At 41.9% G+C, this 18041-nt stretch overlaps 1 protein-coding gene across 5 annotated transcripts in view; it reads left to right on the plus strand.

The window, feature by feature from the left end:
* The window catches only part of phldb2b (pleckstrin homology-like domain, family B, member 2b), a 36954-nt gene that overhangs the window by 14560 nt on the left and 4353 nt on the right, over positions 1 to 18041 (plus strand). For 2 of the 5 annotated variants that reach the window (XM_044027689.1, XM_044027726.1), the window contains 14 exons: positions 998 to 1117; positions 3648 to 3832; positions 4151 to 5362; positions 8372 to 8749; positions 9326 to 9487; positions 9624 to 9761; positions 11427 to 11555; positions 12565 to 12720; positions 12842 to 12952; positions 13076 to 13150; positions 14308 to 14454; positions 15275 to 15418; positions 15601 to 15700; positions 17005 to 17155. In XM_044027689.1, coding sequence (XP_043883624.1) covers positions 998 to 1117; positions 3648 to 3832; positions 4151 to 5362; positions 8372 to 8749; positions 9326 to 9487; positions 9624 to 9761; positions 11427 to 11555; positions 12565 to 12720; positions 12842 to 12952; positions 13076 to 13150; positions 14308 to 14454; positions 15275 to 15418; positions 15601 to 15700; positions 17005 to 17155 — 3208 coding nt within the window. The remainder of the gene's footprint in view (positions 1 to 997; positions 1118 to 3647; positions 3833 to 4150; positions 5363 to 8371; positions 8750 to 9325; positions 9488 to 9623; positions 9762 to 11426; positions 11556 to 12564; positions 12721 to 12841; positions 12953 to 13075; positions 13151 to 14307; positions 14455 to 15274; positions 15419 to 15600; positions 15701 to 17004; positions 17156 to 18041) is intronic. The other 3 variants (XM_044027708.1, XM_044027699.1, XM_044027716.1) reach the window with 3 other exon arrangements.

An 18041-nucleotide genomic window follows, 5' to 3' on the forward strand; every position in this document is an offset into this window, starting at 1 on the left:
TCGAGGCACTGAGACAATGTCGAGACAGGTATGACCTCTTTTAGGTAAACTATAATAATCTGAAATTAGGCTGTTAACACTGTTTTTGTGGAGGTGCTCGTGAAACCATACTTAAAATGGAGAACAAGCAAGGAGAGATGAGAATGGGGGAAAGGGAACCAAAAAAAAAAATCAGTCTTGACATTTTTCCATTCAGTCTTTTTCCATTCACCCTTTCCCAATCCCCCGCTTGCTTCAGTGGTTTTGTCTAACTTCAGGTCCAAGGAATGTGATGTAACTGTAATGGAGCGATTAAGAAGTTGCTTGTTTTAGCCTTTTGCACACATGCTTACATTGTGGGGGTTTGCTGTAATGTTTATCTGAATGGATGGAGACTGAAAGGACAAAGGGAGCAAAGATGAGAAAGACACAACAGACAAATAAGAGGGAGGAAGGCCCTCAGTCAGTCTTGTGATTTTTCTGTCATCGGTCTGTACTTTCATGTCTCTTTTCTTCCTTGTTTTTACTTTAAAGGTCTCTCAGGCTTGTGTGTGTGTGTATGACCATCTCTGTCCTTTTCCATCTCGAGTATTTGGACAGCTGTGGCTGGCTGTGTGTATTACAGAGGTTGTGACCCTGACATCTTGTTTAATACCTGGCCCTCTGAGTCTAATTGATGGCCAGAGTCAACACCGTGGTCTGGAGTCGCTGGCAGTTCGTGAGCATAGGCAAATGTCTGGCTGTGAATAAATATTTCAGACTAATTTAAAACCTATAGCATATCCAAATATGTAGTGTTTGATGCATACTGTGCAGAATATACAGAACGTCTCCAAGGTTTAGTTTGGTGCTCTTTGAGATTCTTTTTCTGTCATCATGCCAATTAATTCACTAAATTACACTGATGTTTTGGTTTTCTACTCCTAATACTTTACTCTGCTTAGTTGTGTATTCTTCATCTTTAATCTCCGGGAATTTTAGTTGTATCTTAACCTTCTTTGATTGTTTTTTTTTCCAGGTTATTCCCTTTGTCTGGGTAAATCCTACTTCTTCCGGTTCAACCACCCTGAAGAGGCAAGCAGAATGAAGAGCATGCTTCCACAGAAGAGCCCTGTGTCTGCGTTGGCCTACAACACAGGTACACACACAAACACACACGCCGACTCCCACAACACCACAACAGCAGGTCTAGTGAACCGCTGAACTGCACTTTTACAAACTGTTCTATTATCTTTGTTCTACCTCTCTGCCTTTGTTCTGCCACATCATCATCTTTACAAAAAAAGAGACTCCTCAGTTTTCATCCTCACTGAACTGATTTTCACCCCGTTTTGACCTCTGGTCATTCATCAACTTTCCCCCCTCCTGATTTGACATCACTTCCCACAGAAATGTTACAAGTAAAGTAAAAAAAGAATTAACTTGCTGAGCCTCAGTTGTCCTTTCTTAAATGTTATGGAAATGTATAACAACCTAGATCTGTACACTGAGAAGAATCAGGTTCAGCTCACATGCACTCACCCTGACCAAGAGCATTGAGTTATAATAGCAGTATTCAAGTTTGCCATGGGAGAAAAAGAGACAACAGCTTTGTCTGGATGAGCGGAGACGCTCACTTTCCGAAACCTTGGTTTGGCATCACATATAATACTTCATTATATGCAACATTGGAGATGTTAAAATATGCATTAAATCTGAAATTTCCTTTGCTGAAAGAGAAATGGTTCAAATGGGGGCAGGTGCTTCTTTCAGAAATGTTCACACTTTTTCCAGAATGCACGCTCTCACCGTCACGCACGTTAAAACTTAAATTCAAAACATAATGGAATGTTTCTGTCATGTGGTGCCCCTCAATTACCATGGTGATGCAGCTGGACTCTCTTGTCTCTGTAGGGATTGATCCGGCCGTGAGCAAGGTGTGTGTGTGTGTGTGTGTGTGTGTGCGCACGATAATAACTTAAATCCTTGCTCTTGACATTCTTAGACAGACGGAATGCACCTTGGTCTCCTCAGGCTTTTAGGTTGTTTTCATTGAAGTGACTCGCATCTCCAAACACACACATTCTTGTACAGCAGTTTCAGTGAGGACATCTTACCCTATATGCCTAATCTTAATTTTTAATCTAACCCTATTCAACCCCTAACCCTAAAACCAACCCTTAAAAAGCCATTTAACCAGCCACAATGTCCTTACAAAGATAGTTTTGAGTGAAAATTTGTCTTACAGCCGACTACAGACATGCACATACTGCACACACGCTTCTTTTTATTATTATTATTATTGTTGTTGTTATTAGGCTGCCAAATTTCTATACCGCTACCCTTCAGATTGCCAAGACTCCCACTCTGAAATGTGCACCTAAAAGTGAAGACTCTCTCACAAAAAAGGAGTTGACCATGTACTCACTGTACTTCGGATGGAGGAGAGCTGATGCAAACCAGACCTCCAGTATAAATCTGCCCATGTATGGACACAAACACCCTGCATTTGTGTCTGTGCGTGCATGTGTGTGTTTCTCGATCTTATGATGGCTTTCATTTTCTGCCCCATTTCTCTCCATGACGTGCACTTTTAGGTACTCTTTAATGTTCCTTCCAGTATAACTCTTCAAAGCGGCAGTAGTAGCTGTAATATTCACACTTCATCTTCAACATGCATACATTGCCAGCATGCGCATACACGCAGCACACACACGCAGCACACACACGCAGCACACACACCCGTGTGTTTCTCTCAGGCGGAGCTACAGCTTTTGTGTGTGGCTGTTTAACACTGGGTGGTCTAAGTTTGAACATTGTAATAGCTCCTTTTCCATATAATACCACAGATGATTAAAAAAAACATGAGGGCAGGTTCCTCCCACATGACTTTTCCCTACCTAAGTGTTTTTACCTCGCTTTTTTGATGACATGGTAGTATAAACTGAGCTAGAGCTATCAATCAGATTCACGTCTGCTGAATTTAGTGATGTTATACAAAGTAAAAGGACATTTTTGGCTCGTGTGTTGGTTGGTTATCTCCCAGCTAAATTTAGGAGAGAGGAAGTAAGAAAATCACTCAGTTGAGGTTTGGAAATGGACCCCCTCACCACCGACAACTTCTTTTAAATAAAAGGCTGCAGAAAGGGTGGGGGGGCCCCTGGGAGTATTCCAAAATATTTTGTGGTCTCTTTCATTTCTCCAAATCCTATAGTAAAGAACTGAACCCTAGTTAAACTATTTGTCTTGGATCAGATGGATGGTTTTGTGCAAGAGTGTATTTGCTGTGTATGTGTTGATTTCTATTCTGGGGATTTGCTGCCAGTTGTGGATTGTTTGGTTTGAGTTTGCTCTGCCAAGAGCTACAAGAATAGCTGCAGCTTCAGGTACACATACAACTTTTGCTATTTTTCTCATCGTCCTGCCTCCGTTTGTGGTTCCTCGCTCCTCCCATTTTCCTTCGTCTCTCATTTTCTTTTTTCCCGTCACTGATTTTTCTCTCTCTAAATGTTCTAGATTAAATGGAGGGATGTTGTGTCCGTCTCTTTCTTTATACCCTCGCGTGGCTCGTCCTGTAGATGTACATATATATTTTTCTTTTTGTATCTGCCATGTCATTTTTCTTCTTCTTTGTGTCCTGTGTCATCCGTTTTATTTTATTTTCAATTTTATCCCTCTGTCCTTCCCAGACTACCTGAAGTTTAGCAGCGACTACAGCTATGCAGTTGCAGGTGGCACCAGCAGTGCTAGGGGGATGCGTTCAGCCTCCGAACTTCGGGACTTGATGGATACCCTGCAGCGCAAGAAGATTGCACTGGAGAACAGCTTGAGAGCCAATGGGAATGCCAACCCCTCTTACTTCAGTGTAACTCAGGTTAGGCATCTTTTAGTTCTTGGTATGGTTTAATAACCTGCTTTCTGTCGCATGCCTCGCACGGCTTAAAGTCTGTGTGTTATACACTGGATGTTTGTTTTGAGCTAACCAGGGTTTATCCACTATCCTGGGCTCAACTACAGTGGAAACAAAAGATTTAGCCCTCAAATGAAATTTGCCAAAGCTCCGCCATAATTCTCTCTGTTTTTCTGCCATTCTGCCTGCTTCTGTTATTTAAATAAAATTTAATGTGCAATACATATTACACTAAATGATTGCATGTATTTCTTAACTGCTGTTCTCTTTTCTATCGCTCAGTCTCCACCCACGACACCTGTCTCAAGTCCTACCACATCTTCATCAGCATATCAGGAACAAGCGAGGCGATTCTATGGCACAGATCGTCCACCCCTCTCTTTGAAATCTGCTCCTCCCCTCCCCCCGGGACGTCGATCGGACCCTTCTCCTTATCTCTCCTCCCGCACCTCAGTGGGCCGCAGCCAGGACAATTTCAGCATGAGCGATAACCGACGACTGCAGAACCAGAGCTCTTCTTCTTTGCTCTCCACGTGGAATGGTGGCGGCTCTTCATCTTCTGTCGCTGGAATGGAAAGCTCCCTCCATTCCCGTCCTCCCTCGTCATCGTCCCGCACTCCATCGGCAGGAGGCGCAGTCAGCATGCCCTCAAGCCCCCGCCTTGGTCGTCGTAGCTGTGGAAACCAAGAGCCATCACCAACCAGTCGGCCGAGAAAATATTCGGCCGGCTCGCTGAACGGGCTGTTGGGAGGAGGGCACAGTCGCTCCCTGCCACGCCTCTGCCCCTCATCCTCTCCTCATGACAACAGCAACAGAGTGCTGACCTTGTCGACGCTGCCATCACGACGGTCTGATATTGGTGGAAGTTACAAATATAGCAAAGACAACTACAACAACAACAGCCAGGACACCAACCACAACTCGTATATCTCCACACAACAGGCCTGCAATAGGAATCAAATTCAGACCACTTCTCAGGGAGAAGGTGTTGTGTCCATGTCCATCTCCCTCTCCTCCACGAAGAACTTGCCATCTACCACCTCTTCCATTTCTGCTACAGCAGCACCTCCTGATGTGACCATCCCATCCAAAGGGGGCTCTTCTTCCCCCCGTGTGGCCAAAAAACTCAGCCTGACTTCCTCCAGCACCATCAGCCCCACGACTTCCATCTCTTCAGACACTGAATGCTCTGCCAGCAATGGAGTCATACAAGACTACAATTTGGTTGACAAGGAGAGGCGAGGGGCAGATCTTGAATTCATTGGTACCCAAGGTCTTGGAGAGAGGAGGTCATCATTTGGGAAGGCAGGGCTGGAACCTCGGATGGGATTTGGTGACAGGAGGTCCTCATTTGGAAAGGCAGGGGTGACTCCACCGGGGGGGTTCAGGGAAAGAAGGGGTAGTATCAGCTCACTGAGTGGGAAGGAAGAACTGACTGACTACCACCACCGTCAAAAAGAAGAGAGGCTGCGAGAGCAGGAGGTGGAGAGACTGGTGAGTAGGAGTGTGCACTTGCGGTTTGTCTGTCTCTGTCTATACAGAAGCATATTTTATTTCTAATCAAATGATAGTCTACGATATAGACCGCAGCCATAGCTTTGAATGCAAATCAGTAGTTGCGAACTATGGTTTTTACTCAACTACGCAATTTGATTACACTACTGTCTTTCTCCCATTATACAAACAATAGCAGGGAATGAGTTTATTGAATGAAGTGTGCTACGTCACTGACCAAAAACAACTTTAGTTGGTGGTTTACTTTATTCTGTGTCTTTCTACTAACTATTAACTCTCAAATATTTCATTCTTTGAGCTGGCAAAGCATACATTTGGTCCCCCCATTAGTCCAAAAACTCACTAATCTGGACTTTGTCATGTTTTTCTCGCTGTTTTCTGTTGTTTACCGGCTTCTTCTATTATTTCTGGGTCAAAGTCTGAGGGCAGGCAGTGTGGAGCATACCCGGAGTGCCTAGGCCAACTTTGTCTGACTTTGATAAATTCAATTTAGCACAATGTCAGTCTAACATGTATTTTAAAAGTCCAGTTTTAGTCGGAATGTATTGACTTTTTTCTCTCTTTTTTTGTAGTGTCATGTAAACATACTGACTGACAGTTTGCAGCATAGAAGATTACTGATAGGAGATAGGAATATATGTTTATATATATGTTTTGCAGTGTTGGCAAGACATACAAGAAAAGGAATGCATGTTGGAATACCTCCCTTCATCGCCGATCTCCTTCTTGTCCTCTCAAACATACTCTCCCAGGGAGCTTAACACACACACACACAGTGAGGTTTACCACTCACACAGATGCCTTTGCTACCCGACTGATTCTAACAGGACTATTCTTAACCTTGTGCTTGGATTGTGCTCTTGTGTGTGTTTGCGTGTACGTAGTGTGTGTTTATGTCAGTCATCTGGAAAACCGCCCAGTGTGGTTCGGTCCACTGAAGAGCCACGGAACACATCAGTCAGCTGTTGGTTAGTGAAATTTTGGAAGATTAGAGAGCAGGGTTTTCAAGTAGCAGGTGGATAAATATACAGCTGCTCAACATACTGTATAATAACAAGTGGGCTCATAATTCTGCTTTCCCCCTCTCTGGATAACGTGTGTCCCTTTCACTTTCACACAGAAAGAGAGAGTCAAGTTAGTAAGTGAACAGTGTCTTCTCCTTAAATTGTAAGGAATACTTTACTGGACAACCCAACCATTGTACAAACACAGTGGTTTTCAGCTTACCTCCAGTTACTGTATATTATACTTAAAAATCAAGATGGAATTTTATGGACCCATTTCTCCTTCTTGGATCCCAGAGCCTTTTGCTCCCTTTGCCTGGTATCATGAAAGAAAATGAATTTAGCCCCAAATTGCGGTATCTTTTTTGGTTTGATGAAATGTGATCCTGTCAGACACATTTAAATCTAAACGTAACATGTCTTTCATTTGCTGTCAGAAATTATTACTGCACATGTTTGAAGAGCAGGTTCAAAATTACCAAAATCAGTTACAAGCAGGATGAGTAATTCTAATTCTCAAGCACTACCTGCCCTCTAGTGGTAGTGCAGGGAACCTACAGTGAAAGACCAAAACACGGTTACATGTTGGCTTTTAGCCATATGATAATTAGCCATCGAGAGCTGCTTGTCTTGGTTATGCACGTTTTGATTCACAAAGCTATTATTTAACAGTGCGGTTGTGTTTAGTAAGGGTCATTGACAAGTTAATAAGACAAATAAAGGAATGTGAATCAGGGGAAGGAGATTAATGGTTCAACAGCTACTCAAGGTAGAGGAAAAGGAAGACTTTCATATTTATCTGAAAAGCAAAGTAGAATTTTCTCAGATGGAACAAATCACCAGCTCATATTGTATTTGCCAACTCGCTCCCTGTCTTCTTTCCATTTTGTCCTTCTTTTCATCTTTTTATAGGAGTCCTTGTTCTCTGTCTCCCTCTCCGTCTGTCTCTCTCTAGTTGACAGCTGATTACTATAAGGGTTCCACAGAGGCTTGTGGCCATTAGAATAGAGCAAGGTGACAAACTGACACTTGTCTCAGCTCCTGGTTCACATTACACACTTGTTCACACCTGGCTGTATGCATGCAAAAGTAATGTACATTATTATGACTTAAGAAATGATACAAAAAACATTTTGAATTATATATTATAATCTCCTCCCTAATGTCATAATAATAAATATATAATGCACTCTTTTAAGCCTCTCTAAACAAACACGCGTCTCCATTAAGTCTTCCATTGTCCAAACTTCACCTGGTTCAGATTCCTTTTAAGTACAATTCCCTGGAAAGTGTCCTGTGTTATGAGTAGCAGTACACGGACACATTCCCATGTTCAGAGTCATGGCTTGTTGAAGTGTACTATTTGACAGCTGTTCACCTCCTCATTAGCTCACTCACCCTCTCTATCTCACACACACACACACACACACACACGTCCTAGTCATGTGTTCCATTTTTACTGCCTCCCTCTTTCCCTCTCTAATATTACTTACTTGAAAAGGCTCCCACCGGAGAAGTTACTGCTGAAGCTACAACAGGATATATTGACTCTGCAGCTCACGTAGCTTCTCATATGTCTCTGTTAAAGCAGGCAGAACTTGGTGAAAGGGTAAAAGGAAATATGGCTCCTGGAGTTCCTGTTAAGAGGAATTAGACTTTGAGAGCATGTGAATAATGTAGAAAATTAGATGCACTAGAAATGATATTGCTCAGTGTATTAAGGACAAACTTCTGCAATGCTTCTCCAGGTAACTTGCATTCAAAACTTGATTTTTATAATGGATATTACTATAAAGTTTTGTAGAGCTTTTGGGAGTCGGTTTGGTGTTCAGCAGTTAACATCACAACTCTAATAGAAATGTATTTTTACTGTACAAAAAGTAATGTAAGGCTACAGTGTTTTTTATTGTGTAATGAACAAAAATGAGAATGAGCTGCAGTTCCCAGGTCTGTGTACAATCTAACTCCTGTGTGTTTATCTCAGGAGCGACAGCGGCTAGAGACCATATTGTCTCTGTGTTCAGAGCTGGGCCAGGCTGACAGGGATGGAGGTGCCACGACAACAAGTCCCACTTCAGCAGTGGCGGATCTCCGTAAAATCAACCAGGAGCTGGAGAAGCTCCAAGTGAACAACGATGACGACGACGCGCCTTCTGTCTTTTCTGACTGTTCGTCTGTCATTGAAACCACTGGAAATGGACGCATCGCCTCTCCTGCATCAGAGAATGGCTTCTACGATGATGAGCTACAGTTACGACAGAGGCGCAGGAGCGGTCACAGAGACAATCGGGCAGAATCTCCCACTGTCAGCTTGCGAAGCTTTGCCCCCTCACCTTCTCCACGTACACAGAGAACCAATGAGGTAAACAGCGAAATAGGACGTCTCTTTGGACGGAAGTAGAATACTAGTGTCTGAAACGCTTCCTGTGTGCACATGAAGTACTCCTAATAATATCACATGTTTTAGTGGATGTCGAGCATTACATTTGATGTCTTGATATCTGAAGTAATTCTGCCATATAGATTTGTTATTGTTAGGATTTTTTGTGGGATTATCCTACTCATAAACCCAAACTGCAACTGAAAGTTAGTGAACAGAACTGAAACTGTCAGTAATTGTAACTATTCGGTCATTCGGTGGTGATTGGAGGTAGAGTCTTGAATTTGTTGGCATGAAATAAGACTTCAAGAGTAACTTCATTGACTTTGGCCAGCTTTAATCAGATTAATCAGGATTAATTGACAAAAACACCACGTTGTCAATGGTCGGTCCTTTTTAACACTCATATTTACAGAACATTTATTAAATGTTTTTTTTTCTTGGTTTTTAGCTCTGCAATGAGCATGAATATTGGTATGATTGTGAATATTGATGGTGGTGATAATAGTTAAGAGTTTTGACAACATATTTACACTGGTAAAATCTGTGTTGATGCAGGCTCTAGAGGATGCAATTCAGCACTGCAGACAGGATTCAAGACCTTCAGAGGAGGAGGTGAGGCAAGTAAAGGAGGAGAGGATCGAGGTGCTGAACAACATGGAGGAGCTGGAGAGAAAAATCAAGGAGCTGGACAACCAAATAGACGAATCTGCACGAGAGGTAGAGCAGGACAACACAAGGATTTTGTGTTATTTAAGTTAATTACACTGATTTGTTTTTAGGTGAAATATTTATTTATGTATCGATATCGTTTTACTAACAGTAAAAATAAACAAAGACGTTGTGTTTATCTAAGGTGGAGGTTGAACGAGCCCTTGTGGAGGCTGAGCAGGAGTCAGAGGTAGCTGCTCTCCAGCAGGAAAAAGAAGCCCTGGAAGCACTTCACAACAAGATGACTGAACTAGAGACCAAGTCCCAACAGGAAAAGGAAAAGGTATAAAGGCTATGCTCTGTTAAAGAACGACTTAGAGTTAGGATTAATGAGGATGATCCAAAAAGCTGGCTGGGTCAAAACAATTGAGTTTTCTGCACAAAGAAATTGCTTCTGAGTTAATGGAGAGGAAATACAGAGTATAAAAAGTAGAGAATAACGTTTTCAAACCCCTCGAAACATGCGCTTTAATCAGCTGCATGCATTTCGCTGCCCAAGATTGTGTGTGTGCGTGAGTGTGTCTGCGTGCTCTTGAAATTACATGTGCTACTCCAAGACCCTCAAACATTTAGGGGTCATGTGACTGACTGATAGGTGTTAATCCTTCTCATGCTGTCTCAGTTCCAAATATATATCTGTTAATGCTACCCAGAGTATTACAGTCACCAAGTGATCCCATCTTACACACACGCATCCGTATCCATCTGAATTTAAAGAGGCTTCAGATAGTTTTCGAAATCCGTCAGTTTTAAAGAAATGAGCTGTGTTTTGTTGTGGTAATGCTATTTTCTCAAGTGTTCAAACAATAACAACATGTGGTAAACTGAATGGATAGGAGGTAGTTTGTTCAAAAATTAAATCTGGGAAGGAATAGGCCGGGTGTAAAACGAGTGATGGATTATTTTCCAGAAGGACAACCAGTGATCAGTCAGTGTCTGGACAGAAGCCACTTTCAGTAGAAGGCATATTACAGACCCAGCAGCATCTTGAGGGCATGAGGGGAAAATAGTTCTCTTGTCCAATGAAAGAAAGACTCACTGTTTAGCAAACACCAGTCACTACTCATCATCATGTGGCTTACATCCATCCCACCCACATGCCATATGGAGAACCTGAAAGATTTCAGAATTTTAATACATTGACAAAACTTTCCAAAAGCACGTTTCCACTGTGTGTACACGTGTGCTGGCACTCGCTGGATGTCACGATTACAAGTGAGAGCAAAGAAAATAGAGACGATTTCACCTTCTCGCGAATGTTCCAAACTTCTGTTGAAGATGAGATGCAGTTGAGTGCTCCAGGGGCGTGTGAGTGTACAAATGCGTTGTATTCATAGAGAGGACTATTAATATGTTAATTTACCCTCTGCTGATACATCCCTTACATTCATCCTCGCCTTTCTCACCATCAGTCCTCACCCTCAGTCATTTTCATTCAAACAAGCGAGGACAAATGTGCAGGAGAGAGAATTAATGACACATTGCTTACTAGTCTGTGTAGCTTCTCATTCATCATTTCATTCATAGTTCTCCAAATGTCACTGAATCAGGCAACTGATCCTCTTTTTTATCCTCTTGGATAAAATGTCTTCAAGACGAACTACAATGACATTTGGACATGAGATGCCATTTTTCGACTTCCATTTTATTCAACCCCTTGCACCTCTCCATTTCTATGTTAGATTTTTTTTCTTCAGCTTTCCTTTTCCTCTCTCCTCCCCTCCCTCTTAGCTCACATTGCTGACCTGGTCGTCATAGTAATTAACAGTGGCTCCCCCAGTCCAACTAACCTGCCATCCTCTCTATGTTGTGTGTATGTGTGTGTATGTCTTTGTATTTATGTGTACATAAAAACATGTACATGGTACATGTGTCGTCGTGTGGGCTTGTGTGTGTGTGTGTGTGTTTGTGTGCGCGTTTTTGTGTATGTTCATGTGTTGTACACCAGGCGTGTGAATTGCTGCAGGCAGAGAGGGGCAGAGTAGAGAGGTTGGCTCAGATTGTGTGTGAGCAGCGCTCCCAGCTGGACAGCTGCCCTGAGGCCACCAAGGAGCCCCTGCAGGAGCAGCTAGCCAGGGTCAGTACACACTCAACACCTCACGCACACAAGCACAGGATGATACCCTGGGCTCCAAACGTCTGAGACCCACTTTTATTCAGGTGAATGTGAAAAGTGGATCTCAGACTTTGGGGTGTGTGAACCTGTGGATCCATGCAAGGAAAACACAACACATAGGGCAGCATGAAACCAAGCTTACGGAGCATAAGCAGCAAAGGAAGCAGCAGTGTATGCCTTCAATGCATTCGCATGTGCACATTATGCATACAGTATTTACACTCAAATATTTAATTCATCTTGTGTATGAGCAGGTGTTCACATGGCCAGACTCGCATGAACTGAGAGTCGTATGACGCTTGCGGACTTGAAAATGCCTACACTTTTCTCTGAGAACTTGCTCTCCACTTCCACCACTCATCTTTAACTGGTATAATTCTTCTCTCTGTCTAACCCTTTAGGTTTCTGTGTCTACTCATATCTATGTGTCTTCAGAGGGGTTGATTCTGTGTGAGTGTTTGGTGTCTGAAGGGTCAGGCTTCGAAGAGCTGTTACAGAAATAGAAATGGACATGTTAATATTTAGTTCAGGGCTTCACTAGTTTTTTGACATATACCTGATTTCTTAAAGGTGACAGCACTTTGTGGCTCTCTGCATTGAGCGGGAAATGCTTGTGGTGTGTTACATTTTGCATGACGACACTATAAAAACATCGGTCTTGTAGTATGCATGGAAAATAAAGCATCTGTGAGACTGGTTCCTTTTGTCAACATATTAAGGGATGAGATGGTGCTTCTATGAATGACGACTGCTTCCCATTTTCTATTTGTTTCAAAGCTTTAGGAAAAACATGTTCATAATGAAATAAATAAGACAAACATAATGTTACAGGCCAATTTGTTGACAATTGACCTAATTTGCATACACGCTTTAATATCGAAGTATCATCTACAGGAGGTTCTGTGTGTCACATGCATCCCCTTGTGTTGCTTGTTCACCCGTGCATTGTGATTTTGCTTGTGTCTGTCAGGACTGCGAAGTGCTCGAGGCAGAGACGAAGCGTTTTGAGGACCTGGAGTTCCAGCAGCTGGAGCGAGAGAGCAGACTGGACGAGGATAAGGAAACACACACACAGCAACTTCTGCGGGAGATCGCCGATTACCAGCGCAGCACAGTCACACGCAAGGTAGCTGCTGCTAAGAAAACTGAATCAATTCAATACATAATATTTGTAGTCCTTTTATGCAGTCTTTTTTTTTAATATATGTGTGCGTAACAAGCTTGTCTTCCTTTTTTGGAAACTTCAGGAGCGACTATTAACTCTGAAGAAGCAGGGAACACAGATTACCCAGCAAGCTCAGCGAGAAAAGGAAAGCTTCGTTAAGGAGAGAAGCAACCTTGAATCGATGCTGCAAAGGGTACAGTAGAATCACTGTTTGCATGTGTACATAATTTGAATTTAAATAATATGTTTTCTAAATAATCATAAAAGACCAACAGCAAAATGTTGTTTTTGTTTTAAACGATCCTTTTTCTGTTAGGAAAAAGAAAAACTTGCCACACTGGATGGAAAATATGCCGACCTCACCGGTAGCCGGGGTTTCACGCTGAGGGAGGTAGGTTTACGTGACAGCTGACGGACGAGAAAATGACAACTGTGCTCCTCTTTGAACTTTTTAAGAAATGGACATGATCCACTCATTATTTTTAATGACTGGGCCTTCTTTCTGTCCCTGCTGGATTCAGCCTGCATGTCAGGTTTTAAGGTCTTGTTCCCTTGACGCTTTGCCACAATTTTTTCTCTTCCGACTAACCTCCTTTCTTCTATTTGTAGAACAAACCTATTACATTTTGTATTTGTTTCCCTAATTGTTTTGCTTGTCCAGATTGACTGTTTAAACCTTTTGGGATGTCCCTGGTCTCAAGTCAACTCTTTTCACATTGTGTAGTAGCCTGTAGATTCCGATATATTCATAATAATATCAAATGTTGATTAAATAACCTGTCGTAGATGTATGTATTTCTTTTATCAGCCTGTTCACCTAAATACTGAAGTTCATGGTTAATAATTGATATTTTTAAACTTAAATTATTAATATGTGATATGTGTGAATGTCAAGAGCTTGCTTTAATTTAGACCTGCCATCAATTTTTGCACAGAATCAGTTAAGTGCAAATGTAGAGTCTTTCCCCTCTGCGTTCAAGTACTGTAACTGCAACATATTCAGGCTGAGGAGGTCAAATACTGGTAATTACTCTAATATGAAGAGTGTATTAGGTCTGATGTAATTAATATATTTCCATTCATTAAACTTAAATCTGGATTGGGCCAAATCCATAATCCTTGGGATTTTACTGGGACATCTGCTTCTGTTGTTCCTCTTCTGTCAGTTGCCTCCTTTTTTCCTCCACCTTTTGTTTTCTACTTGAAACTTCACGTCCATGCAATGAAATGTTTTGAATGAAAGCACGAATGAAAGCAATGACATTTGAGACAGAATAATTCAATGGTTTCTCTGCACAGCATACACTGACTCACAATAATCCAGTGGACATCTTGTTAGAACGATAATTGTCTTGTTTACTTCACCTAATCATTGTTAACCATACTGTGTCTAAATAACTTGTTTTGTTGTGTTTTACCTGGAAACTAAAATTGCCACAGAAGCATCATTCTAACAACTAATTGCTGTAACATATTAATATGGCAGACTCACTTCATGCTATACCTCACCCCTTTTTCTCTCCTCCGTTTCTCCATGATACTTTCCAGGGCTATGTCACAGTCAGTGAAATCAATGAGCTTTACTCACAGCGTAAGGGGGACCCTAAGTCCGCCCCTGCTCTGACCAATGCCGCCCCTGAGTCCGAGGCAAACCCCTCCCCTGATGACGATACCACGAAGCCACAGGAGGATGAGGTGTGTGTAGTGGTGCAAAGGTTCCTGGTGTCTTGTTTAATACACAGACTTCAGATGATGCACAGTGTGTATGAAAGTGTTCTTCTCCCTATTTTCCCTTCCCTCTTTTTTTACTATTTCCGCCTTCTGACATTTTCCTTTCTTCTTTTTTAAGCTCTATTATTCTTCTTCACCTGCCGACTGTGCTTCCTCTTCCTCCTCTCATCTATATCCCCGCCCCCTCCCCAAAACCCCCTCTGTGCATTGGCCAGAGAACATGGTGTCATACCGTGACCCCTCTCCCCTCCCTGACTCTCCCCCACCTCCTCTTCCTCTCAAAAAGCACCATCAGCATCTCAGGCAGGTAATGTAAATGGTAATTGGTTATTAAAGTGTCATGGGTTAAATTAGGTTTTAGTATGAAATGGACCCTTTTTTGCAGCCATTTTGAAATTAAGACAAACAAAGGTATTACTAATCACATTAAGGTCACAATGACAGTGGCAAAAGATTAGATTTAGATATTTTTCTTGGATATATTATGAAATTGTATAAATCTAAGAGACTAAATTCACAATGTATGAAGTTGTCATCTATTCAAAAATGAATTTCCCTGGCCTTCACCTTGCTATATCAAGTTTCTCTACCACCAGAGGGCACCAAAGTAAGACATCTTATAAACCCCTCACAGGCAGGGACTTGAATACTCTGACTTTAAAAAGTGGGACCACGTCAAATGACTTAAAATGAAATTGAATCTCATTAATTATTCTATTGATTTAACTAACTTAGTTTTCTTTTTGTGTGTGTTTGCGTGTGTGATCTCTTCTTTGTTGACCAGCATTTCCGTTTGCTGGAGGAGAAGAGGAGGTCTGAAAGAGAAGGTGGTTCCCATCTAAGTGACACATTACCCAGGAAGAGAACTGCTCCCAACATGACGCGCCAGTTCACGTGCGCGACACTCGGACGCAATTTCCCGTCCAAGGTACACGCGTGTAAACAAGTCTGTATGCATGAACGAGACAAATAAAGAGAGAAGATGGGAATGGTCACAGTTCGGGGTCACTAAATTGTCACTAAGTGTTTGAAAACAGTCAAATAATTGTAATTTATCGTGATTTTAATGAAGTTCTACTGTTAAATGTGTCTCTTCTCGATTCTTCACAGTCCCATCCACCACTGGTCCAGAGCACAAGTTGTGGTAGCATTCTTCCAAGAATCTTCTCATTGTCCAGCAAGGAAACTGAATCTCGGTCTTTGCATAAAGGTACACACACACACACACACACACACACACACACACACACACACACACTAGCTCACCCATCCACAAACCCCCTTGGAAACCAAGAATAAGGTTAAAGATAGTACATGGAGGTGGATTAAGTACATGTAACACCACTGTCAGTTTTCTCACTTTATTGTTCCTCCCTCTCTCGCCCCCTAACAACCACAACTGTGGGTTCGTGACATGAAAATGTACCTTATATGGTCACAATATCCCTGAGGTTTCATGTGTGGGAGTGCACATCATTGTGTTTTGTTTATCTTGTCGGTGAAGATTTGGAGGAATGTGAGTGGAGGAGAGCTGGTCCATCAGGGGACATACTAGAGTATTGTTTACAACAGCAGTGTGATTATTCGGTGGAGGCTTAAAGAACATTTTCTTTGTGCTATGATGTGTGTGAACATTTCGACTTGTTATATCAAGTGATGGATGTCTTATGTATTCATTGTGTTCACAGTTTATCGTTGGAGTGGAGTCGTTCACATTTCCGACCACCGGTCATTTCCCATCATTAAATATTCTGCTCTTCACTCACCACTCCAATCATTATTCCCACAGACGTTTGAGTTTACAGCTAAAAGATTAAAAGGACGACCAGTTACGTCACGGACCTTTCGCTTTATTTCCATGCCAAGTTTAATATGTATACGTTCTTGGTATTTTAATAAAAATTATATTTACATAGCATTCCGAGCATCCACCTTTTTTAATCTGCTCCAGATCAACGTTTATTTGCTGTGTATTTTGAGACAGATAAACACAATTTGGTGTATAATATAGGTTCTGGTGTTGTGTTTATTTTCTGCCTGATATTGGCACATGTGTATTTGGTCCCTCAGTCCCTTTGGTCCCTTGATCTGGCTCATCAGATGGGTGGGTCTGCTGCATGTGGAAGATAGCATCAGTTTTTTAGTTTGCTTCTTCCTGTACCCAGAGTCTCTGCCTGAGCGTTATAATTGTGTCACTATTCTCTCCCTCTAGTCCAGAGGATGTCTTATCTTCCCTTCCAGAGAACTTTAGACTGTCGAAATTATACGTAGTGCCACATTTATTTGCTAGCCCTACTCTGTGGACTTTCTGGACTCTCTGGATTTTACTTTCCTCTAAATGTAAAAGAGCGTGTTTCACGGTGGAGGGTCATTTTGATTCAAAATTGAAGCTGTCTGGGCAAACTGTTGTCACAGAAGAAGTGACAGAGACAGGTAGATGAGCGGGGATATTGTAACTAATTTTAGTCTTTTAGTCTTTTTTTATTATTCATTTGTTTACATTTGTGTTTTCAGGTCAGCCTGGCTCTCGAGCAGCTTCCCAGACAAATGTCTACCTCGATGCCTATGGGTACCGTGACAACCAGGCATTTGACACAATGAGTGTGGACAGTACTGACTCCATTGAAACTAGCATCTCTGCCTGCTCTCCTGACAATGTCTCCAGGTAAGTGTGTGTCACTGGCATGTGTTAATGCATATAGTGTATTATTATGGGAATAATTAAGCCTGTTGGTGGTATGTTTTTCTGGTTTTAAGTGTAAAATGTCTTCAAACTGATTTGATATAGGGGCTTTGAGAAAACTGTCAGTCTAAGAAAGAATGACATGTTAGCTTAAATATAACACGAGACATACAGAAAATGTTCAAATCAAAAACACCAAAATGTCCCCTTGTGTTCATAATATGAAACACTGACTGTTTAAAAGGGAATTGGCGACAGCGACAAAAACAGAAAAGAAAACTGATTTAATGTAAAAAATGTGTAGAGTTTTCCCGCCTTTCATGGACCCTCTTAGGAATTGTTGAACTGCGTGTGTTGTGCGTTGAGGGGAAGTCTTGATTAGTTGTTCAGGGTCAGGTTACACATGACAGAAAACATGAAGACTGTGTGTGTGTGTGCATGCTGAGTGAATGTGATTCCTCAGTCAACCCCCTCAGGTTCAGATGAACCAGTATTCGTATGGAGGTACATTTGGGGGTTCAGTCCGTTTGGACTAAAACCATGTGTGCATGCTTTCCTTCTCTCCCCTTTTTACAGTGGTAGCATCTGTCTTTTTTTCCCTCCCCTTCTTTTGTTTCTTGCAATGGTATGGTCTTGCCTCTGTGCATAGATTTTGCAAAGTCCTAAATCACTTGCAGATTGATCTGCCCGCTTTTTTTGAGTTTTCCCTGCATCTGTGATTCTCTGTATGGCTTCAGCTGGATTTGGCTGTACCTGCTTGCGTTGGACTGGATGATGTGTGGTGTAACGTGGATCAGTGCTGTTTTACGATAGAACTGGATTATTTTTTTTCTCATCTTGTCCGGGATGTGTCCCATTTTGTGGAGGT

Source organism: Solea senegalensis, linkage group LG1, assembly GCF_019176455.1.
Source record: "Solea senegalensis isolate Sse05_10M linkage group LG1, IFAPA_SoseM_1, whole genome shotgun sequence".
NCBI classification, from domain to species: Eukaryota; Metazoa; Chordata; class Actinopteri; order Pleuronectiformes; family Soleidae; genus Solea; species Solea senegalensis.